This window comes from Sapajus apella, unplaced genomic scaffold (genome assembly GCF_009761245.1).
Source record: "Sapajus apella isolate SASKATOON/1434 unplaced genomic scaffold, GSC_monkey_1.0 scaffold247, whole genome shotgun sequence".
In the NCBI taxonomy this organism is placed as follows: Eukaryota; Metazoa; Chordata; class Mammalia; order Primates; family Cebidae; genus Sapajus; species Sapajus apella.
Window position 1 is genome coordinate 585,429 of NW_022437187.1, and position 25,671 is coordinate 611,099.

The window sequence follows — 25,671 nt, forward strand, 5'->3', positions numbered from 1 at the left end:
TTGGGGTACATGTGAAGAACATGCAAAATTGTTGCATAGGAACACACGTGGCAGTGTGATTTGCTGCCTTCCTCCCCATCACCTACATCTGGCATTTCTCCCCTTGCTATCTCTCCCCAGCTTCCCACCCCCCACCGTCCCTCCCCTATTTCCCTGCAAATGACCCCAGTGTGTAGTGCTCCCCTCCCTGTGTCCATGTGCTCTCATTGTTCAACACCCGCCTATGAGTGAGAACATGCGGTGTTTGATCTTCTGCTCTTCTGTCAGTTTGCTGAGAATGATGGTTTCCAGGTTCATCCATGTCCCTACAAAGGACCCAAACTCATCGTTTTTGATGGCTGCATAATATTCCATGGTGTATATGTGCCACATTTTCCCTATCCAGTCTATCGTCGATGGGCATTTGGGTTGGTTCCAGGTGTTTGCTATCGTAAACAGTGCTGCAATGAACATTCGTGTGCACATGTCCTTATAGTAGAACGATTTGTAGTCCTTTGGATATATACCCAGTAATGGATATATACCCAGTAATGGGATTGCTGGGTCAAATGGAATTTCTATTTCTAGGTCCTTGAGGAATCGCCACACTGTCTTCCACAATGGTTGAACTAATTTACACTCCCACCAACAGTGTAAAAGTGTTCCTATTTCTCCACATCCTCTCCAGCATCTGTTGTCTCCAGATTTTTTAATGATCGCCATTCGAACTGGTGTGAGATGGTATCTCAATGTAGTTTTGATTTGCATTTCTCTGATGACCAGTGATGATGAACATTTTCTCATATGTTTGTTGGACTTACGTATATCTTCTTTTGTAAAGTGTCTGTTCATATCCTTTGCCCACTTTTGAATGGGCTTGTTAGCTTTTTTCTTGTAAATCTGTTTTAGATCTTTGTAAATTCTGGATATCAGCCCTTTGTCAGATGGGCAAACTGCAAAAATTTTTTCCCAATCTGTTGGTTGCCGATTCACTCTAATGATTGTTTCTTTTGCTGTGCAGAAGCTGTGGCGTTTGATTAGGTCCCATTTGTCTATTTTGGCTTTTGTTGTCAATGCTTTTGGTGTTTTGGTCATGAAGTCCTTGCCTACACCTACGTCCTGAATGGTTTTGCCTAGATTTTCTTCTAGGGTTTTTATGGTGTTAGGTCTTATGTTTAAGTCTTTAATCCATCTGGAGTTAATTTTAGTGTAAGGTGTCAGGAAGGGGTCCAGTTTCTGCTTTCTGCACATGGCTAGCCAGCTTTCCCAACACCATTTATTGAACAGGGAATCCTTTCCCCATTGCTTGTTTTTGTCTGATTTGTCAAAGATCAGATGGTTGTAGATATGTTGTGTTGCCTCCGAGGCCTCTGTTCTGTTCCATTGGTCTATATCTCTGTTTTGGTACCAGTACCATGCTGTTTTGATTACTGTAGCCTTGTAGTATAGTTTGAAGTCCGGTAGTGTGATGCCCCCCGCTTTGTTCTTTTTGCTTAGAATTGACTTGGCTATGCGGGCTCTCTTTTGGTTCCATATGAAGTTTAAGGTGGTTTTTTCCAGTTCTGCAAAGAAGGTCATTGGTAGCTTGATGGGGATAGCATTGAATCTGTAAATTACTTTGGGCAGTATGGCCATTTTCACGATATTGATTCTTCCTAACCATGAACATGGAATGTTTCTCCATCTGTTTGTGTCCTCTCTTATTTCGTTGAGCAGTGGCTTGTAGTTCTCCTTGAAGAGGTCCTTTACATTCCTTGTTAGTTGTATTCCTAGGTATTTTATTCTCTTTGTGGCAATTGTGAATGGAAGTTTGTTCTTGATTTGGCTCTCTTTAAGTCTGTTACTGGTGTATAGGAATGCATGTGATTTTTGCACATTGATTTTGTATCCTGAGACTTTGCTGAACTTGCTTATCAGTTTCAGGAGGTTTGGGGCTGAGACGATGGGGTCTTCTAGATATACAATCATGTCGTCTGCAAATAGAGACAATTTGACTTCCTCCTTTCCTATTTGAATGCCCTTTATTTCTTTTTCTTGCCTGATTGCTCTGGCTAGAACTTCTAATACTATATTGAATAGCAGTGGTGAGAGAGGGCATCCTTGTCTGGTGCCACATTTCAAGGGGAATGCTTCCAGTTTTTGCCCATTCAGTATGATATTGGCTGTTGGTTTGTCATAAACAGCTTTTATTATTTTGAGATACGTTCCATCGATACCTAGCTTATTGAGGGTTTTTAGCATAAAGGGCTGTTGAATTTTGTCAAAGGCCTTCTCTGCATCAATTGAGATAATCATGTGGTTTTTGTCTTTGGTTCTGTTTATGTGGTGAATTACGTTTATAGACTTGCGTATGTTGAACCAGCCTTGCGTCCCCGGGATGAAGCCTACTTGATCATGGTGGATAAGCTTTTTGATGTGCTGTTGCAATCGGCTTGTCAGTATTTTATTGAAAATTTTTGCATCTATGTTCATCATGGATATTGGCCTGTAGTTTTCTTTTCTTGTTGAGTCTCTGCCGGGTTTTGTATTCAGGATGATGTTGGTGTCATAAAATGATTTGGGAAGAATTCCCTCTTTTTGTATTGTTTGGAATAGTTTCAGAAGAAATGGTACCAGCTCCTCTTTGTATGTCTGGTAGAATTCAGCTGTGAACCCATCTGGACCGGGGCTTTTTTTGGGTGGTAAGCCCTCAATTGCTGCCTCAACTTCAGACGTTGTTATGGGTCTGTTCAGGGTTTCGGCTTCTTCCTGGTTTAGGCTTGGCAGGAGGCAAGTGTCCAGGAATTTATCCATTTCTTCCAGGTTTATTTGTTTGTGTGCATAGAGTTGTTTGTAATAATCTCTGATGATGGTTTGAATTTCTGTGGAATCTGTGGTGATATCCCCTTTATCGTTTTTTATTGCATCAATTTGGTTATTCTCTCTTTTCTTTTTTATTAATCTGGCTAGTGGTCTGTCTATTTTGTTGATCTTTTCAAAAAACCAGCTCCTGGATTTATTGATTTTTTGAAGGGTTTTTTGTGTCTCTATCTCCTTCAGTTCTGCTCTGATCTTAGCTCTTTCTTGTCTTCTGCTAGACTTTGAGTTTTTTTGGTCTTGCTCCTCTAGCTTTTTCAGTTTTGACAATAGGGTGTCAATTTTTGATCTCTCCTTGCTTCTCATGTGGGCACTTATTGCTATGTGTTTTCCTCTAGAGACTGCTTTAAATGTGTCCCAGAGATTCTGGTATGTTGTGTCTTCATTCTCGTTGGTTTCGAAGATCGTCTTTATTTCTGCCTTCATTTCATTGTTTATCCAGTCAACATTCAAGAGCAGGTTGTTCAGTTTCCATGAAGCTGTGCGGTTCTGGGTTAGTTTTTGAATTCTGAGTTCTAACTTGATTGCACTGTGGTCTGAGAGACTCTTTGTTATGACTTCCGTTCTTTTGCATTTGCTGAGGATTGATTTACTCCCAATTATGTGATCAATTTTAGTGTAGGTGTGATGTGGTGCTGAGAAGAATGTATATTCTGTGGATTTGGGGTGGAGAGTTCTGTAGTTGTCTATTAGGTTTGCTTGGTCCAGGTCTGAATTCAAGTCCTGGATATCCTTGTTAATTTTCTGTCTGGTTGATCTGTCTAATGTTGACAATGGGGTGTTAAAGTCTCCCACTATTATTGTGTGGGAGTCTAAGTCCCTTTGTAAGTCATTAAGAACTTGCCTTATGTATCTGGGTGCTCCTGTATTGGGTGTGTATATATTTAGGATCGTTAGCTCTTCTTGTTGCATTGATCCTTTTACCATTATGTAATGTCCCTCTTTGTCTCTTATGATCTTTGTTGCTTGAAAGTCTAATTTATCAGAGATGAGAATTGCAACTCCTGCTTTTTTTTGCTCTCCATTTGCTTGGTAAATCTTCCTCCATCCCTTTATTTTGAGCCTTTGTGTATCCTTGCATGTGAGATGGGTTTCCTGGATACATCACAGCAATGGTTTTGTCTTTTTATCCAATTTGCCAGTCTGTGTCTTTTGATTGGGGCATTTAGCCCATTTACATTTAGGGTTAATATTGTTATGTGTGAATTTGATACTGCCATTTTGGCGCTAGCTGGGTGTTTTGCCCTTTAGTTGAGCTTGTACTTGTTGTTCCTTTATATGTGTAGAGCCTCTCTCAGGAGCTCTTGTAGAGCTGACCTGGTGGTGACGAAATCTCTGAGTACTTGCATGTTCCCAAAGGATTTTATTTTTCCTTAACTTATGAAGCTTAGTTTGGCTGGATAGGAGATTCTGGGTTGAAAGTTCTTTTTTTTAAGGATGTTGAATATTGGCCCCCACTCTCTTCTGGCTTGTAGGGTTTCTGCTGAGAGATCTGCTGTGAGTCTGATGGGCTTCCCTTTATGGGTAACCCGACCTTTCTCTCTGGCTGCCCTTAGTATTTTCTCCTTCATTTCGACCCTGGTGAATCTGACGATTATGTGCCTTGGGGTTGCTCTTCTTGACGAATATCTTTGTGGTGTTCCATGTATTTCCTGGACTTGAATGTTTGCCTGCCTTTCTAGGTTGGGGAATTTTTCCTGGATAATATCCTGAAGAGTATTTTCGAGCTTGGATTCATTCTCTTCGTCGCATTCGGGTACGCCTATCAAGCGTAGATTAGGTCTTTTCACATAGTCCCACATTTCTTGGAGACTTTGTTCATTCCTTTTTACCCTTTTTTCTCCATTCTTGCCTTCCCGTTTTATTTCATTGAGTTGATCTTCGACCTCTGATATCCTTTCTTCTGCTTGGTCAATTCGGCTGTTGATACCTGTTCATGCTTCACGAAGTTCTCGTGTTGCGTTTTTCAGCTCCATCAATTCACTTATATTCCTTTCTATTTTGTCCATTCTCCTTAGCATTTTGTCAAATCTTTTTTCAAGGTTCTTAGTTTCTTTGCATTGGGTTAGAACATGCTGTTTAAGTTCACAGAAGTTTCTTACTACCCACCTTCTGAAGTCTGATTCTGTCATTTCATCACACTCGTTCTCCCTCCAACCTTGTTCCCTTGCTGGTGAGGAGTTGTGATCCCTTGTAGGAGGCGAGGTGTTCTGGTTTTGGGTGTTTTCATCCTTTTTTTGCTGGTTTCTTCCCATCTTTAAGGATTTATCCACCTGTTGACTTTGTAGTTGCTGGCTTTCAGATTGGGTCTCACATCTTTCAGATTGACGTTCTGTTTGTTGATGATGTGGTTATTTCTGTTTTTTGGTTTTCCTTGACAGTCTGGCCCCTCTGCTGTAGGTCTGCTGAGGTTCACTCCAGGCCCTGCTTGCCTGGGGTTCACCTGCAGCAGCTGCTGAACAGCAAGGGTTGTTACCAGTTTTCTTCTTCTGCTTTGTCCCAGACGGATACCCGCCTAGTGTCAATCTGATCTCTCCTTTATGAGGTTTCTTTTTGGATATATAGGGGTCAGGGAGCTGCTTGAGGAGACGGTCTCTTCTTTATAGGAGCTCAAATGGTGAGCTTCGAGCTCTGTTGTTGTTCATTCAGAGCTGCTGGGTAGGTACTTTTAGTTCTGCTGCAGCAGAACTCATAAACTGCTTTTTGTTCCCAGGTGCTCTGTCCCAGGGATTTAGGGCTTTATTTATGAGTTTCCGTTATGCTGCCACCTTCTTTTTTTTTTTTTTTTTTTTCCTTCAGACCTGCTCATCCGAGCAAGGAGGCAGCCTATTCACTGTCGGCCTATAGCAGCTTTGCTGAGCTGCTGTGGGCTCCGCCCCGTTGCCGAGTGAACTTCCCTGCAGTCCTGTTTATATTGGTGTAGTTAGAACTGCTTTGGTGATGGTGGCTGGCCTCTGTTGAGGCGGAGTCTCTTTGCTGTGGCAGGTTGCCTTGGCAACGGCGGGCTGCCTCGGTAATGGCGGATGCCCCTCCCCACAGAGCTGGACCGTCCCGGGTTCAGCTGTGCTTGCTGTGAAACTCTCAATCCAGAGTTTCTGATTGCTGTTCTTTTGTGGGGGTGGGGCCAGCCGAGCCTGACTCCCTGCCTCAGAGCCTTTTTTAAGTTGGTGTTCCAGTCGCCTGTTGAAGAGGCACCGGGGTCTATTTGTTTTCCCCTGCGGCCACTCACTGCGCTGGCTTAAACAGCGGCACTGAGGTTTGTGGTGCTTTTTTTTTTTTTTTTTTGCCCTGAAATCTACTGTCCTGGTTCTCTGCTCAGTCCCCTTTTTGAACCGGCGAATGGGCGACTTCCTGTGGCTCCAATCGCCAGCCAAAAGGGCAACCGGACTGGTGTGTTTTGTAGGGAGAACCGCGGCTCCGGGGCGCCGACAAGGCAGCCTCGTCGGGGAAAGCAGCGGCCTCGGCCGGCACCGCCGCGCTGGGCGAAACAGCCGTGCTGGCGACTGTGGAGCACCTCCGCCCGGGAATTTCCTAGTCTGTGGGCAATAAAAACGCGGCGTCCACTCATCCTCTGCGCTTTCACTGGGAGCTGCAATCCTGAGCTGTTCCTAAACGGCCATCTTGGATCGTCCTCCCATTTACTTTCATGTATTTTTTTTAATATATTTTGTTAGTGTTCACCGTGGAGATTACATTAACATTCTGCGTTTGTAACAATCTAGTTTAAATACCAGCTTTGCCTCAGTATCATACAAAAACTCTGCTCCTATAGCTGCCTTCCCCCTCTTATGCCTCTGTTTGTTACAGATTACATCTTTATACGTTGAGCACTGAATAACATAGGTTTATAATTACTGTGTATGCATTTGTCATAAACTCCTTTAGGAAATAAAAATTGGAGTTACAAACTATAAATTGGAGTTAGAAAATACAAAATGCTGGCTTTTTAATTTTTTACTAGAGCTCTTTATTTGTTCATACAGCTTTGAGTTATGAAGATTTTTTCATTTCAACCTTCCATTTAGTATTTTCTGTAGGACAGGGCTTATGATAATGAGTTATCTGGGCTTTTGTCTGGAATGTTTTAATTTCTCTTTCATTTTTGAAGGATAGATTTGCTGGGTTTACAATTCCTGGTTGGCAGGATTTTTAGTTTTGTTTTTTCCTTCTTAACACTTGAAAGATGCCATCCCACTGCCTTCTGGTCTCTGTGGTGTTGGACCTCTGTGGTTGTTGTTTGGTTTTTGATAGTTTGATAATAATGTGCCTCAGTGGATCTCTTTGAGTTTTTCTTACTTGGAGTTTTTTGAGCTTTGTGGATGTAATATTTGTGTTTTTCATAAAATTTGGGCAGTTTTTGGCAATTATTTCTTTAAGTAATCTTTGTGCCCATTTCTCTCCCTCTTTTCCTTCGGGAATTCCTGTAATTGTATGATAGTCCACTCAAAGGTATCCCATAGGTCTCTTAGGCTCTATTCACATTTCTTTATTTTATTTTATTTTTTTTCTGTTTTGCTCCTCATATCCAATTACTTCAATCATTATATCTGCTAATTCATGATTCTTTCAGCTGTCTGCCCAAATGGGTTGTTAAACCCTCTGGTAGATTTAAAAATTTTAGTTATTTTACTTTTCAGCTTTAGATTTTCTACTTGGTTTCTTTTTACAGTTTGCAGCTCAGTTCAGATATTGTTTTCCTCATTTCTTTTAGCTTTTTGTCACTTTTAATGATACTTAAGATAATTTATTTAAAAACTTTGTTTAGTAAGTCTAATATCTGGGCTTCCTTAAGGAAGGAATTTGTTTTCCTTGAGTAGGCTCTATGTTCTTGTACTTTGAATACTTTCTCCTTTTTTTTGGAGATTGGACATTTGAATATTTTAATATGGTAACCCTGGATATCAGATTTTTACCCTTCCCTGAGGTTTGCTGTTTTTCATTTTTGAAAACTACTGTTGTCTCTTTGTTCAGGTACCCTACATGCTATTTTTATAGTTTCCTTGTTGTGTGTGGTCACTGAAGCCTCTTTTCCTTAGCTTGTACTCAGCTAATGTTTTTACTGAGATTTCTTTGAATCTCTGGTACTAAAAACAACAAATAAACATTTCTCCCAGTCTTTACACATTGACTCTGTACTGGGGTACTCTTTAACATTTAGCCAGGCTGTTTACAACCTTGCTTTAGCCTTCATGTCCTGATTGCACTGAACCTAGAGACTAGCTGTAGGTGACAGCTTATGGTCTTCTCAAGGCTTGTGAGTGTGCCTGGGCTTCTAAATTTCTCAGTATATATGGGGTTTTTTGAAAGCCCAAATTTCCCAAATAAACCCTCTCCAGGTTTTCTTCTCAGGCTTTCAGTGGCATAGTATATGTCTCAACCATAATCTTCTTCTGCAGACAACTGCAGATATTTTTTCCCTGTACAGTGTTTTTGAGCAAGGTTTATTTCTTTTCTGTCCTAAATGAGTTCTGAGTTAGGTGAAATAGAAACAAGCATATTGCATCAGTCCATCAGGTATTTCCCACTTATTTAGAACAGATAAACACAATTCCTTTTAAGTAAGGTCTGTTCTGGTCCCTCTAGAATCAAGGACCAGCGACCCACACTTGAAACGCGGGCTGCCATCTCAAGGCTGTCACCAAGCCAAGGAGGGTTGGGGTAAAGGCAAGTAGAAGTGCCACAAAGCTTTCCTACCATTTTGAAGTTTTTTTTTTTTTCCTGATTTGGCATCTACTTAGTTGCGGTTAGCCTTTGACTTTTTCAGAATTCTGACAATGTTTGTTCTGACAGTTTCTGCTTGTTTTTTGATGCCTCTGAGGGACCTGAGCTTGGTGCTGCCTACTTCTCCATTTTGCTGACATCATTCCACTTCATTAATTTTGTTCTCCCTTTTCCTGTTTCTTTCTTATTATATAAACTTTTTGCTTTAGAAGAGTTTTAGATTTATGGAAAAGTTACAAAGACAGTACAAAGAGTTTTCATATACATCCCATAGACAAAGTTTCCACATCATTAATGTCTTATATTAAAATAGTACATTTGTCACAGTTAATGAAACAATATTGATATATTAAGTAATGACAACTTTATTAAGATTCTCAGCAAACTGACAGAAAAGCAGAAGATCAAACACCGCATGTTCTCACTCATAGGCGGGTGTTGAACAATGAGAACACATGGACACAGGGAGGGGAGCACTACACACTGGGGTCAGTTGGGGGGAAATAGGGGAGGGACGGTGGGGGGTGGGAAGCTGGGAAGAGATAGCAAGGGGAGAAATGCCAGATATAGGTGATGGGGAGGAAGACAGCGAATCACACTGCCACGTGTGTTCCTATGCAACAATTTTGCATGTTCTTCACATGTACCCCAAAACCTAAAATGCAATAAAATAAATAAATGGGAAAAAAAAAAAAAGATTTTCTTAATTTTTCCCTATTGTAATTTTTCTGTTCTAGGATAGTTCCATCATGTCTTTGTAGGCTCTACTTGGATGTGACAGTTTCTCAGACATTCCTTGTTTTTGATAACCTTGACAGTTTTGAGGGTTCAAGTCAGGTAGTTTTGTCCCTCAATTGATAATCTGTCCACTGTTTTCCTCATGATTAGACTGAAGCTAGGGTTTCTTAGAGGAAGACCATAGAGGTGGTATCATTCAGTCACATCATATCAAGGGAAAATGCCATCAGCATGATTTATCACTATTGCTATATCACTGTGGATTACCTGGGCGAGGTAGTGAGGTCATGTTTCTCCACTGTAAAGTTATTCCTTTGTCCTCTGTTTCCAACTGTACTCTTTGGAACGAAGTGGAGAGTTACGCTATACCTCCTTGATGGCAGAGTATCCCTACAAATTATTAGGAATTCTGCACAGGATATTTGTTCTCTTGTGTTTGTTAATTTAATCATTTGTTTATATTAGTATTAATTCATTACTAGTTATTTTGTACTTTGGTTATAATCCACTGCCTTGTTCATTTTGTTGCTCAGACTGCTTGTGCTTGGCCTTTAGGATGTCTTCAGTTGGTTCCTGTGTCCCTTTGACATAGCCCATTATTGTGTTTTCATTTGAGTACTTCCTCATTTTCTGATACCAGAAGTGATTTCAGGCTCATTGTATGCATGCTGTGCCCCAGCCCTAGAAGCAGCTGGTTTTTAAAGGAGCACTGGATTTCTTTTCTTTTTCTTTCTTTTCTTTTCTTTCTTCTTTCTTTCTTTTTTTTTTTGAGATGGAGCCTCATTCTGTCACCCAGGCTGGAGTGCAGTGGTGTCATCTCAGCTCACTGCAGCCTCCGCCTTCTGGTTTCAGTGATTCTCCTTCCTCCGAACTTCTGAGTAGCAGGGATTACAGGTGTATGCCACTATGCCTGGCTAAATTAGATTGTTTAGCTTTTGTAAGAAATTGCCAAACTGGTTTCCAGAGGTGCTGTATCATTTTGCATTCCCACCAAGTGTGAATCAGAATTCCTGTTGTTCTTCATCTGAACCTAAAATTGATATTGTCATTGTTTTGGATTTATCTATTTTAATAAATGTCATGGTATCTCATTTTTATTTCTGTAATGACACATGATGGTGAACCTCTGTTCATATGTTTATTTGCTATCTGTCTGTCTTTGGTGATATGTCTGTTCAGATCTTTTGCCTATTTTTCTTTTTCTTTTTTTTTTCTGAGACGAATTCTCGCTCTGTTGCCTAGGCTGGAGTGCAGTGGTACAATCTTGGCTCACTGCAACCTGTGACTCCCAGGTTCAAGTGAGTAGCTGGGATTACGGCGACTGCCACCGCATATGGCTAATTTTTTTATATTTTTAGTAGGGACAGGGTTTTGCCATGTTGGCCAGGCTGTTCTCGAACTCCTGACCTCAGGTGACCCGCCTTCCTCAGCCTCCCAAAGTGCTAGGATTACAGTGGTGAGCCACTGTACCAGCTCTTTTGCTTATTCTTCAAGCTGGATAATTTGTGTTCTTATTATTGAGTTTTGAGGGTTCTTATGCATATTTTGGTCATAACTCCTTTATTAGATAAGTGTTTGTAAATATTTTTTTCTCAGTCTGTGTCTTGTCTTTTCATTTTTGTAGGAGTATCTTTTGCAGAGCAAAACATGAATTTGATGCTATAAATTTCCCTCTATGAACTGCATCCCATACATTTTGAGAAGTAGTATTTTCATTTAAAACTTTATTTTGAGACTTTTTCTTTGATTCATAGGCTATTTGTGTGTTATTTAGCTTTCAGGCATTTGGAGGATTTTTCAGCTGTCCCTTGCTTATTGGTTTCTATTTAATTCCATGGTAGTCAGAGAACATGTTTTTTGTATGATAGCTATTGTGTTAAGTTTGTTAGGGTGTGCTTTATGGCCCAAAATATGTTTTATGTTGGTGAATGTTCTGTGCAAACACGAACAGAATGATAGAATGTGTATTTTATTGTTTGGGATGTAGTATTCTATAAATGTCACTTAGATCAGGTTGATTGATAGTGCTATTTTGGGTCATCTGTGTACTTTCTGATTTTCTTCCTGCTTGATCCATCAGTACTTACAGGGGTGTTGAGGTCTCCAATTATGGTGTAGATTTCCAAGTTGTCTTTTACTTCTATCAGTTTTTGCCTTATGTATTTTGAAAGTCTTTCGTTACTTGCATATTTGTTTCAGACTATGTTTTCTTTCTCTAATATGATTTTGAACCCATCTAATAGGCTCTTAATTTCAGGTATTATATTTTTGAGCTCTAGAATGTCCATTTTATGTATATGTGTGTGTGCATGCATGTGTGTGTGTGTATGCATGTATGAGAGGTCTCTGAGATCACCCCCAGGTTATTAATGATTCCCTAGGATGACTCGGTATATATTGGAGCATGGTATTAGAAACCGAAATTGGGGTGCTAGGTGTACCTGTTGTTACTGATGTATTGTTGCTTGTAGACCCATAGTCATATTTATGGCTATGATTTATTGTGGTGAAAGAATACAGAGCAAAATCAGTGAAATTCCAAGAGTCTTCTTCTGAACGGAGTCTCATAGAACACACTTAACTCTTCTAGCAATGACATGTGACAATGCAAGTAAAATGTGTATCAAGAAAACTCAATAGACATCTGGTGCCCAGAATTTTTATTAAGAGGCTGGTCACATAGGTACTGTCTGCTTATCATGTACCAAAATTTTAGACTCCCAGAAGCAATGCACATATTGAGTGTAAACCGTATTACTTATATAAACAGCTCAGGCTCAGTGAGCCATGCTTATCAGAGAAGGTTAAGATCAGAACCTTTCTGAGATCTAAGTTCCCAGATGCTAATCAAGGGTGATCTTTTGTAGCAGACCTTTCAAAACTTAGTAGTCTCAGGCCTGCTATATTATTAACCTTTATCTGTATAACATACATACCATGTATGTGTTGAACTTCTCTCATTTTCTCATTTATTTTGTTAACATTTTCTTCTATTCAACATATTAATTATAATTTGTTTTGAAGTTTTTGTTTGTTAATTCCACTATCTTGGTCACCTGTGAGTTTGGTTTTATTTTTATTTTATAAAAATTTGTCCCTATATCTTCACATACCATGAAATTTTTTACTAGATGCCAAATACTGTGGTTAAAAACAGAAACATTGGAAACATTGGTGGAAGCTCCAGATGATCTAATTGAGCAGAGAAGATTAATCCTTTTCTCTGAGGGCATGTAGACTGCAGGGCAGTCACTTGAATCAGTATGTGCTGAGCTTGGTCAGGGCCTGTGCCATATTCATTTCAATCCCGTTATTTATTAAAATAACAAAGTTTTACTTCCTTGATGACAGTTAACTTGATAAGGTAAAAGGTAATATGAAACAACGAATATTTCCTCTGTAACTTCAATCTCCATGGTACACACTGCTAGCTCCTGCAGCGTGCAACTTAATAAATGTTAATCTGTGTATCACCTTATTAGGTCATAAGCACTTTGAGAACAGGGACCATGCTTGTCTGTTTTCATCTGTAGGATTTGCAGCAGCTAGCACAATTCCACACCCTTAGTAGAAACTCAATTTATACAAGATATTTTGTATTCTGTATAGTATAGCACAAAGGGAATCTATCTGTCATTTTTTAGTAAACTCTAAAGAGATTAGTTCTCTTAAATCTTGTCTATATCATCTAGTTTTGACCATTTCATATAAAAAGAATATACTATTACAGGAACAAGTGTCATTCAAGGATGTATGTGTGGACTTCACTCAGGAAGAGTGGTATCTGCTGGACCCTGCTCAGAAGATGTTATACAGAGATGTGATCCTGGAAAATTATAGCAATCTTGTCTCAGTAGGTAAGGATTTTTTTTCCCCACATGGCTATCAATAGCATGCATTTATTAGTTGCTGAAGCATATGAATGCCCTGTAGTTTTCTGATTTAAAGCTTGAGATTGAAGGCTCTGAGATGACTAATCCTATTTGGCCTCCATAAACGTGCTCTTCCCTCCTCAGGGATTGATTCATTTGTGCACCTTCTTTGAGCAGCTGGTGAAGTTTTGCTTTTCTTCCCCATCATTTATTCAGAGTCCCTGAAGTCAAGCTATTTAGCTCCAGTCCTGTGTTACTTTCTCTTAACAGGGTATTGCATTACTAAGCCAGAAGTGATCTTTAAGATCGAGCAAGGAGAAGAGCCCTGGATATTAGAGAAAGGATTCCCAAGCCAGTGCAACCCAGGTGAGTTAGTGAGTTTAAGGCAGATGAAAGCCAGAGGAAACTAGAACTTAGGTAATTGTTTTAGGATTTGTCACCTTTGGAATATTTTTCATAAGTCTATTTTTAACTCCAGACCTTTGGAAATGGTCAAAAGCAATTTTCCCACATCTCTGTTACTTTAATCACCCCTCCATATGTTATTCTCACTCATAAATCCTTTTCATTTTTTGATGTTTTAGAGTATTTTACTTATAATCCAAACCCAGCTGGCTTCATTTTAGATATGTTTTGTTGGTTAGTTTGTCTTTATCTTTTAAAATTGTTTGCCTTCCTTCTGTTGTCTTGGACACCTTTTGTTAGCTGACAGGTGTTCATGCAATCCTTCCATATATTCATTTAACAATACATGATGAGTGCTAACTATGTCCATTATGTTTTAGGTAGTTAACAGAATAATGGCCCTGGTATTATAGAGTGTGTATTATAATAAAGGACAAAAAATGTATGTGTGTGTGTGTACATGTCTGTGTGTGATATGTGTGTGTGTGTGTGTGTGTGTGTGTGTGTAGGCACACACACTGTGTTGGGTCATGGTAAGTGCTGTGAATAGAATAATAACAGAATAATGGCCCTGGTATCATAGAGTGTGTATTACAATAAAGGACAAAATATGTGTGTCTGTGTGTGTGTGTGTACATGTCTGTGTGTATATATATATGTGTGTATGTATATATAGGCACACACACACTGTGTTGGGTCATGCTACGTGCTACGAAGAGAATTCACATGGGAAAGGAGGTTGAAGAATGACAGTATATTCTATTTGGCAAGTAGGTTAAAGAGAACCTTTTTGAGGAGATCCCACATTAGATATGAGGCTTTAATAATATGAAAGTGTGAGCTATGTGGATTCAGAGTAGTCCAGGCAGAGGGAACATCAGATACCAAACCTCTTAGACAGGTGTGTTCTTAGAATGTTTAAACAGTGTCAATAATTCAAGAAGGAGATGTTAAGAAGGAAAAAAACAAGTGTCAGGGAAACCACTGTAGCTGGAAGCTAGCAGGCATGGTGGAGGCTGGTAGGAGATAATGTCATGAGAAGTAACATGAGCCATGGTAGATATGTTAATTTTACTGTTGGTGCTGTGAGAAACTGTTTGAGTAAATGTAAATCAGCTTAAGTCATCAGATCTGATTTACAGTTTAAAAGAATCTCCCTGACATCTATGCAGTGAATATACTGTGGTAGGTGGTTGTGGGTAGCATGAGTAGGGGCGGGGTACCGTTATGTGCTTCAGAGGAGAGAGGATAGTGGATGAGACTGTGTTGGAGGTGTCAGAGGTACTGAGAAATGGTAGGTTTGTATAAATATCTTGAAGATAGAGCCAAGAGCATTTGCTGTCAGATTGGATATGAGATAAAGGGGAATCAAGCATGACCCCAATAATTTGTCTCAAGCAACTAGATAAATTAGGGTATCATTTACTGACACAGATAGAAATTAGGAGACATATAAGAGAGTTATCACAGATTTAATTTTGAACAGGAGAAGTTGGAGATAACTGTTAGAATCAAGTCTGTTTTTGACTAGGAGCTTGATCATATGTAAGTACACATGGTTGAGGCTAGAACTAGAAGTATCCATTTGAAAGACATTAACTTTAGATGATGTTAAAGGAATGAGGCAAATGAGATCTTCAAGAGCAGAGGTGAACAGACTTTTTTGTAAATTACCAGATAGTAAATGTTTTAGGCTTAGCAAGTCACATATGTTCGTGGTTTGTAGCTGCTCCTCCTCATCATCTTTCTTTTCCTTATTCTTCTTCTTTCTCCTCTTGCTCTTTCTCCCGCCTCTCTTTTCCTCTCCCCTCGTTTCTACTGCCTTATCCAGGGCTTTCCCTTTAAAAACTTAAAAATCATTCTTAGGTCAAGGGCCATTGCCTTGTAGTTATATGCCAACCCCTTTTCTAGAGCGTGATTGTATGTAGGTGAGAGTTGTCTTGGTACAATAATGCTTTTAGTAAGTATTAAATTCACCCCTTCGAGAATATTGTAGAATAACAATCTGAGCTACACAAAAACTAGAGAGCCTGGTTTCCTATAGTCTAACAAGGTTCATTCTGCCATCCTACTGCTGTCTTGAATGGCAACCGTGGCATCACTATATGAAACCTGTTAATACCTCTTACTGGTCTCTTTGTTCCTATTGTTATTTTTCATTTAAAACTATCTTCTACATACCTTTGTATTCTCATTTTTCATTGATATCATTTCAAAGCAGAACTGTCTGTGTTGTCTCATTCTTGACTCAGTCTGATTGCTAGTTGTCTAATTCCTTTCTTTTTTTTTTTTTTTTTTTTTTTGAGACAGAGTCTTTTTCTGTCGCCTAGGCAGGAGTGCAGTGGTGTGATCTCAGCTCACTGCAGCCTCTGCCTCCCAGGTTTAAGGGATTCTCCTGCCTCAGCCTCCTGTGTAGCTGGAACTACAGGCGCACACCACCACATCCAGCTAATTTTTGTATTTTTAGTAGAGACGGGGTTTTGCCATGTTGGCCAGGATGGTCTTGATCTCCTGACCTCGTGATCCACCTGCCTTGGCCTCCTAAAGTGCTCTAATGACAGGCATGAGCCATTGCGCCCGGCCTTCTTCTTCTTCTTTTTTTTTTGACATGGAGTTTTACCCTTGTCGTCCAGGCTGGAGTGCAATGGTGCTATCTCGGCTCACCACAACCTCCACCTCCTGGGTTCAAGTGATTCACCTGCCTCAGCCTCCCAAGTAGCTGGGATTACAGCCATGCGTGATCACACCCAGATAGTTTCATATTGTTTTTAGTAGAGATGAGGTTTCATCACGTTGGTCAGGCAGGTCTTGAACTCCTGACCTCAGGTGATCCACCCACGTCCACCTCCCAAAGTGCTGGGATTATAGGTGTGAGCCACTGTGCCCGGCCTTGTCTAATTTCTAATTCCTAATTGGTTATTTTCTTTTTTTAGCCTAAAGCATTCAATTTATCTTTCTTTAGCTTAGCAAAGTAACCTAAAGTTGCTGCTTATTAATAAATTAAATTACCCTTTCTTTTATTTTTTTAAATTGTAAGTCTTTGTCTCAAGAGCTAACTTTGAATAGATGGCAGCAAGGGAGTTACTCTGTAAATTTCTGTTTCAATTACTGTAATAGTATAGTCCTTTCCTACCTGTCTTAAATTTCCTTGTTTGTGCTCCCTAAAATTTATGTCAAATCCCACCCTATTCTATATTTTAATTTTATTTAAAAGTGTTTTCTCATTTGTCTAAAAACTTCCAGTCTTATTTGCCTGGCCTTTTTTCAGGTAATTCATAACTGTGTTTGTAAAGTGTTTAGACATTGAATAATAATGGCTTGTTATTATTTGACTTGTTTCTAAGTTAGAACTTAATTTTTTGCTGAAACTTAAGTAGCCCAGATTTTATGACATTAACTCACCAGTGGCTATATGCCAAAAACTCAGACCTGTTCATATGGCTTAGGGTTGCTTAGGATTTCTTTCTCTATTGAGATTTTTGTTCTCCAAAAGAGAAGGGCCTCTCTTACTAATTTGGATATTTTGATAATTACTTTGTTAATTATCTATGTAGCTAGATTTAGGAGAGGTCATTCATTTCTATACATTCTGAAAGCATCCTATGATACTGTTGCTAAGTACACATCCCCATATTTTGTCCTCGTGTGTGATCACTGATCAGATTCAGTGCATGTTGCTTTATAAGAATAATGTATAGTTTACTCAGTGGGGGCAGAGGAAACAAGACTATAGTAACACCTGCCAATATCTGGACTCTGGTCACAATAGAGGGTATGACATTGAGCAAGGGATTTACTTTATGTTACAATGAATTATATAGACAGTAATTTCTAAAGAATGGGGCAAATGGAGCCTTAAAATGGTAGAGTTGTTATAGAGATTTTTGCTTTCATTATATTATTAATAGTAGTAGTAGTAGTAGTAGACTTTTTTTATTTTAAGTTAAAGTAGCAGTTCACTGAAGGATATCCAGGATCTAAGGAGAAATAAGGATAGAATGTTTCTAGTTGAGTCAAGGTATGTTGTTGGTGATTAGCAATTTCTGAGAGTCTAATCTCTAGCCAAACTGCACAAAACTATTTTTAATGGATTTGCATGATGTTGAGAAGATGAGGGTGAAAACCATGCTCTACAACTGCCGAACCTAATTCTTATGTTTCTCACTAACACTTACTCTATTTCCTTTTAAAAAAACAACTCCCTTGAACTCATTCTGTGTATTTCCTGCCCTTTGAAAGAACAGCTCTCAGAATTGAAAGAACAGCTCTCAGAATATCTGAGAGAGGCTGTTTATAAATAAACAGGAGACTGTTTATCATGTCTTGAGTTTATTTCACCTTCCCTAGTTTGCTTTTCCTACAGCATTTAAAAGATTATTCCTTGTCAATAAAACTTAAAGAAAACACTAGATCTTGGGCTATATAGGACTATTCTTTTGAACTCAAGGAAGTTGATGTTTTCAGAATGTTAATTTTCTTGTTGATTCAAAGATAGAAAGAACCAGGTACTCTGGTGGGAACTCTGCCCCAATAAATTGTGTGTGAGTAGATTAGGACCAAACTCTGTTTTGTTTCCACCAAACCTAATTCATCCTCTGAAACCCCTTGTCTGCTCATCTTCACCATCGCTTTACCCAGTGTTCATTGTCTCTGTTGGGTTTATCTCATTTTCTCCGAATTTTTCTATTTTGGAATCAGCCACTCTAGTTCCCTGTGCTGTGAATTTTATTTCTCCTTTTCAGTTTTGAAGGTTATATTTATAAAGTATTAAATGTTATTGCCAGTTTCCTCTCCCCATTTCCATGGAAGCATGTTAATGTTTTCCACCTAAACCTTCTTGAAGGGTAAAGAAAATATACACTGGAACTCAGTTCACGCCAGGAAACTGAATCTAAAACAAAAGAATTGACTATATGATAGGGCATTTGTGTAAAAGTTCAATTCCATCAGAAATGGGTTCATAAGATGTGGTTATTTTTCTTGTTTATAGAAAGGAAATGGAAAGTTGATGACGTGTTAAAGGGCAGCCAGGAAAATGAAGATGACCATTTTTGGGAGCTTCTATTCCACAACAACAAAACAGTAAGTGCAGAAAGTGGAGATAAAGAAAGGAAAACTTTCTATTTGGGCACAGACCCTGTTTCTTTAAGAAATTATCCCTATAAAATATGTGACTCATGTGAAATGAGTTTGAAAAATATTTCAGGCTTAATTATTAATAAAAAGAACTGTTCCAGAAAGAAGCCTGATGAGTTTAATGTATGTGAGAAACTGCTCCTTGATATTAGGCATGAGAAAATTCCTTTTGGAGATAAATCTTATAAATATGATCAAAAAAGGAATGCCATTAATTATCACCAGGATCTCAGTCAGCCAATTTTTGACCAACCATTCGAGTATAATAAAAATGGACAAGGCTTCCATGATGAGGCAGCATTTTTAACAAATAAGAGATCTCAGATAGGAGAGACAGTCTGTAAATATAATGAATGTGGAAGAACATTCATTGAAAGTTTAAAGCTCAATGTATCTCAAAGAACTCATTTGGAAATGGAGCCATATGGATGCAGTATTTGTGGGAAGTCCTTCTGTGTGGATTTAAGATTTGGACATCGGAGAGCTCTTACAAAGGACAATCCTTATGAATATAATGAATATGGGGAAATCTTCTGTGACAACTCAGCTTTCATTATCCATCAGGGAGCATACACAAGAAAGATTCTCCGTGAATATAAAGTAAGTGACAAAACGTGGGAAAAGTCAACTCTCTTAAAACATCAGATAGTACACATGGGGGGAAAGTCTTATAATTACAATGAAAATGGGAGTAATTTCAACAAGAAGTCACATCTCACCCAGCTTCGGAGAGCTCACACAGGAGAAAAAACCTTTGAATGTGGTGAATGTGGAAAAACCTTCTGGGAGAAGTCAAACCTAACTCAACATCAGAGAACACATACAGGAGAGAAGCCCTATGAATGTACTGAATGTGGGAAAGCCTTTTGCCAGAAACCACACTTGACCAACCATCAGCGAACACATACAGGAGAAAAACCCTATGAATGTAAGCAGTGTGGAAAAACATTCTGTGTGAAGTCAAACCTCACTGAACATCAGAGAACACACACTGGGGAGAAGCCCTATGAATGTAATGCATGTGGGAAATCCTTCTGCCACAGATCAGCCCTCACTGTCCATCAGAGAACACACACAGGGGAGAAACCCTTTATATGTAATGAATGTGGAAAATCCTTCTGTGTGAAGTCAAACCTCATTGTACATCAAAGAACTCACACAGGGGAGAAACCCTATAAGTGTAATGAATGTGGAAAAACCTTCTGTGAAAAATCAGCTCTCACTAAACATCAGAGGACTCACACAGGGGAGAAGCCCTACGAGTGCAATGCATGTGGGAAGACCTTTAGTCAGAGGTCAGTGCTCACCAAACATCAGAGAATTCACACGAGGGTGAAAGCACTTTCAACATCCTGAATGTCAGAAGCCATCATACACCTGTGAAATTTGTTACACAGTTTCAAAAAAGGAGAGTAGAGAAAGCCAAAGAATGCCAGAAACTTGTAGAAAATGACTTCTTGTCTGAATATATGAAAGCTTTCAAGAAAAGCTAAAACTTTTCATTGGAAAATTTGTACTGAGGGGAATCTTATTCATCTAAGTAATATGGTAAAAATCTTTATCTAGAATTTGTGTTGTTTAGTGTTACATTCCAGATGTGATACCAAAATTTTATTGTAAATATAATGGACAATATTCATTTATATCCATATTCACAGTAGAATCTGAAGCTTATAAAAGTTGAATGACAGCAGCATTAAACATGTATGTGAAGAGTCCCTGATGTTTGTAGACCTTATGTGAGTATGCTAATGTAATAAATTTGAGTATGCTTGATTTGTATATTGGAGCTCAACATGACTGTGAGGAGGAAATATGTACCCTTAATTGAGTAACTACTATGGTATGTGTTAATATTTTCTACACTAAATACCACTGATGTCTTTATCGGTTGATATATATATATGTGTATGTTTGTGTGTATATATGTGTGTATATGTAAATATATTTCTGCACACATACTTAAATATAGTGATGTGCTAGTATAACCTCATACTGACTTAAAAGTGCTGCTGATTTTTAAAGTTTAAGGAATTTTGTGAGCCAGTTATTAAAATCAGTCATTATTTAAAATGTGTAAACTTACAGTTAAATTGAAAACAAAGGTAATAAATAACTTAGCATTCATCACTTCCTAATTATTTGGCTACGTTTCACTATTACCTTGGTTGTTTTACTTATATTATTTAATCTGTGTGATGAAAATACCATAATATAATTATGTGCACTGCACATCTATCTCTTCCGAACTCCACATTCAGTGCTGTCTTGTTGGTAGCTTGGACTTAGTGGGAGTATTTACACCATGGAAATTGACAAACTATAAATCAGGGTTTTAATTTTCTCAGAGAACCTGCTGTCATTACAGCACATCACTGTGTATATATGAAAACATATTTGGCAATACAAACTGCATACCCCCTTTTCTATTTCCTGACGTAAATAAATGGCAGGCCATTTATAGCTGAACTGCGTATTCAAGAAAGAAGCCAAAAATATTTTTCTGAGGTTTTTAACTACCTCTGAATCCATCCTACTCTAAATACTACCAGAGTCTCTTTGTAGGTTGGCTGGTATATGTTTTTAGTGAAATATTATTTCTTTTCATTTTTTGAGACGGAGTCTCGCTCTGTCACCAGGCTGGAGTGCAGTGACCCACCCTTGGCTCACTGCAACCTCTGCCTCCTGGGTTCAAGTGATTCTCCTGCCTCAGCCTCCTGAGTAGCTGGGACTACAGGTGTGTGCCACCACACCCAGCTAATTTTTGTATTTTTAGTAGAGATGGGGTTTCACCATGTTGACCAGTATGGCCTCAATCTCTTGACCTCGTGATCCACCTGCCTCGACCTCCCAAAGTGCTGGGAGTAACCCACTGCACCTGGCCCAGTGAAATATTATTCCACAAAGAACTATATCACATACCTTTCCTCTCACTGTTTCCTGGCTTATATTTATGAATATGGTCATTATTGAACTATCACTTCAGTAAGGAAGTTAAACAGTAGTTTTCTGACATTTTTCAGCTACCTCTGGGTCATTCTGTAATGTAAATGCTGTCAATAATAATGGTTTTTAGCTAAATTATGCAAAGGTTAACATCAGTTATAAACAGTAGTACTGCACTCCTCAAATAAAAAGTGGCAGTATGTAATGAAAGTCCCTTTTCATGCCCTTGGTACTTCATTGTGTATCTGTTTAGGCATGGTCTATATAACACTAGTTCTGCATATTAGTATTGTAGAGTGTCTCTGCCTCCTTTGTCCTGTTGTTTCTTTTGCCCCCTTGGAACACATTGGTCAGCAGTTCTAAAAGACACTGCCCACACAATGGCCATTCCTTACTTCATTCTTGCTGAGCTAAATTTTATATTTTTGTGCATCCTTCTCCTAGATGACTTAGGTGGTAAGTCCAGATTAGTCAAAGCTAATAATGGAAATTCCATTTCAATGATTTTGTTGGGGTGAACTTGGGAGCAAAGATGTTTGGAAAGTATTCTGTAGTACTCCTGGGAAAGATCTTGATAACACATTGTCATGACATGAGAAGGGACTGTTCCTCTTCTGCTGGGCTTTTTTCATGTCCATACATGGTATTGGCTTATTGTTTGTGTCTCTGAAGAAGGGCAGTAGCCTGAAGATAACAGTGCACAAGGTGGGAAAAGCTGGCTCAGAGGTGACATGCTCTCTTGGGAAGCTGCCCTGCTCTCTGTACCTGCTGTCTACTGAGACTTCGTATAACCTGCAATAACTGTTTTTTATTTGGTCTTAGGGCTGTCTGATACTTAGAGCTGAAGGCATTCCAGCTGACACAGAGGAATATTTTTCTAAGTGTTAATGTTCTATACAGTATTTAGGGGGAAGAATTATTTCTTTTGACAAGTTAATATAAAGATGGCTGTTTGTATCAGCCATGGTTCTTTCTGGTGGAAAACAGAATTCTCCAACTAAAAGTATTTTAATGGCAGACTGATTACAGTGGTATGGGCCAGAAACAAGGGACATTGAAACACCCAGAAACTTGTATCAGCAGGAAGCCATTGCCATTCTGAGGCTTGAAGGGGCAAGGTTGGAAACACTGTTACCAGAGCTTAGTAAAAACTGCTGTCATGGAGGAGGCACTACCTTGTAAGAGACATCATTACTACCAGAATTGTTGTGCCAAATTGCTGGTGCCTGTCTTTGGAGAAACCAACTAGATACGTCTGCAGAAGAGCACAGGTGGACACAGAAAAGGGTGGAGAGAGAATCTGGGAAGAGAAATGGAGAATAAGCAGTACAGTGTTTTTCATTTCTGTGAATTCCTATGTAGAAGGCTCAGTGTTAGAAATAAAGTTAGTCTACTAGTTGAAAGTTAAGTGTTTTGGTTTGTTCTGCTTTCCTATTGGTGTAAGTAAACTCCCTTTGGAACCACACAGGTATGTCTCCTTCAACATGTATGAAGCAGATATGTTAAATCACATTATTCATACTTCTCTGTGGTGTTCCTTATTGTACGTGGTGTAAGGTATTCTTCCAAATAAATAGCCAGTTGTCCCTGCACTGTTTTATTAATTCACCCTTTCTGATGTTGATTTGATACATTTTTATCATGTACTTAAATATGTGTTGTGACTATTGCTTTCATCTGCTCAATGCAGCTTTTCTACATTCTTTTAGTAATAGAACTGGTCATTGTGACCATGGGGTGGCATTTACCCCAATTCTGGCTTCACAGAGTACTGTGTCTTCATGGCCTTCACATTTGTATTGATCCAGCAATGATCATTTGTTGCAAAATAGACCAGTGACAACCCATCCTAGAATATTTTTATTGGGAGGTCACCACAGACTGGATGGTTTGTGTTCTTACTGCTGCCAGCAGTCATATTCAGAAAGTACATTTGCTCTATAATCTATTGAAAGTCAGTCCTCCACACAAAAATTAAAAAAGAAAAAAAGAAGTTCTATAAAGGAAATTATCTAGGCTGAGTGCGATGGCTCATCCCTGTAATCCCAGCATTTTGGGATGCCTTGGTGGGCAGATCAGTTGAGGTCAGAAGTTCAAGACCAATCTGGCCAGCATGGTGAAACCCCATCTCTACTAAAAATACAAAAAAATGAGAAACATTAGCCAGGCATGGTGGCTGGTAACTGTAGTCCTAGCTACTTGGGAGGCTGAGGCATGAGATTCCCTTGAACCTAGGATGTGTAGGTTGCAGTGACGTGAGACTGCACTACTGCACTCTAGCCTGGACAACAGAGTGAGACTCCATCTCAAATAAATAAATGAATGAATGGATGAATGAATGAAAAAAAAAAAAAAAGGAAAAGGAGATGGCTGTGATAAGCACCATAAAGAAAAATCAAAATAGGAAAAGTTGTCAGAGATATATTTGGTTTGATTTTAGATAGGATGGAGAGGAAAAGACCTCACTGAGCAGGCTACATTGAGAGAGGAGTGATGCGGATAAAATCTTGAAGAAGAGTGTGTGTTCACATGTGTATATCTGACACATCCATGTAAACCAAAAACTTTATATGATTCTGTTTCATGAGACACTTACCCTAATTACCTGTAATGTGCTTTGATATTTTCTGTTGTACTGCATTCTATTAAAATAAATATTTTTTCCCATACACTACACTGATCTCACAGCCAACAAGTAGTTTACCCTCTAGTGCACTCATGTTTAAACCAGGACAAGAATTACTCGGTCATAGATTTGTGATTTCTGAAATGACTAATCACTCCTAGTGCCTGGAAGTAGTTTTCATCAGAAACTCTGAAGGGCCTGTTTTTGGAATTGGGCCTATTTTCTGTCTTGAACTCACCCTCCCCTGGCCTAGTGGGCCCTGTCACTTCACACCCAACCTGTATTTAGCAGGGAAATGTGGAACCATTGCTTCTGGGAGGATTCAGCCCACGGGTATGCTTGATGCCTTCAGCCCCTACTCCTGTTTGCTGCTGGCAGCCAGAGACTGTGGCTGTGACTGCCCTGGATTCTTTCCTCATATCTCTCTTTTTCTGAGGAAGACTTACCTATTCCCATTCCGATTTTTTCACTAATTCTTCCTCTGTTGCCCAGTGACTTGACACTGCACACACAACCTCCTCCCTTTTATCTGAGGAACTCCAACTCCCTCCTAACCTACTGCTCTTCTCAGATTTTGCAATCCCAGGCACCCCTTTCAGACAACAAGGAACCAGTGTCTTCTCTTAGACACTACTTGTAAAGAACAAGGTCTCAGATACTTTGGGAGGTGAGAACTGATGATTAATATGAAGCTATCCCTAGCTTTGTGCAGTGGCAGTATCATAGCCAATGAGGTTTATCTGAGGCACGATTATTGCTAATTGAAAACTTTTCCCAATACCCCGCTGTGATGACTTGAAATATAGTCAGCATTGGCAATTTTTGGCAGTCTCTACAGAGAAAAACGAAGTTATCCCGTGTTTGGAGTCCATACTTCAGTATGGCTAACACACTCTGGAATTGTTTTCCTCATCTACAGAATGGATGTTCAGGTATGTTGAACATACTCTACAAGAGTGGGTCCTCTCTACGAGAGTGGGTCTTAGCCCTAAGCTTGCTTTCAGTAACAGCCAAAAATTCTCACTTTACCAGTCACCTAAAGGAAGCCCAAGACCTCCGAAAAGAAGAGGTCAGAGTTTCTTCAACTCAGACCCCTAGTAAAGGCTGGCCCTGTTCTTGTGGATCTCGGAAAACATCCCTTAAAACAGAAAAGGAAGTTAGAGAAGTTTGGAAGCCATGACTGGTGCCCATGACATGGTAGACTTTCATAGCTTTCTCAGTCCTGGATGCCCCTATGCTGATGTCCACACCAGCTACACTTACTAGGAGAATATTCTTTGGTATTTGACAGATGAGTCCTCTTCAACCCACCCCACCCACATATTGGTTCACTTCCTTAAAGTAACTTGGTTTTCAGTTCATTCTAAGCCTTATCCATGCATTGTAACTAAT

The 25,671-nt window shown here is 39.2% G+C and overlaps 1 protein-coding gene and 1 non-coding gene across 5 annotated transcripts in view; both read left to right on the plus strand.

Annotated features, from left to right (window-relative positions):
* Positions 1-20,845, plus strand: part of ZNF248 (zinc finger protein 248) — a 31,918-nt gene extending 11,073 nt beyond the window's left edge. For 2 of the 4 annotated variants that reach the window (XM_032271737.1, XM_032271736.1), the window contains 3 exons: positions 13,025-13,151; positions 13,437-13,532; positions 18,562-20,845. In XM_032271737.1, coding sequence (XP_032127628.1) covers positions 13,025-13,151; positions 13,437-13,532; positions 18,562-20,063 — 1,725 coding nt within the window. In that variant the 3' untranslated portion in view covers positions 20,064-20,845. Of the gene's footprint in view, positions 1-13,009; positions 13,152-13,436; positions 13,533-18,561 lie in introns of all 4 variants that reach the window. The other 2 variants (XM_032271738.1, XM_032271739.1) reach the window with 2 other exon arrangements.
* Positions 20,846-24,979: 4,134 nt separating this feature from the next.
* Positions 24,980-25,120, plus strand: LOC116545125. Its single transcript, XR_004266198.1, has one exon. It is a non-coding gene; the product is annotated as a U4 spliceosomal RNA (small nuclear RNA).
* Positions 25,121-25,671: the final 551 nt, after the last annotated feature.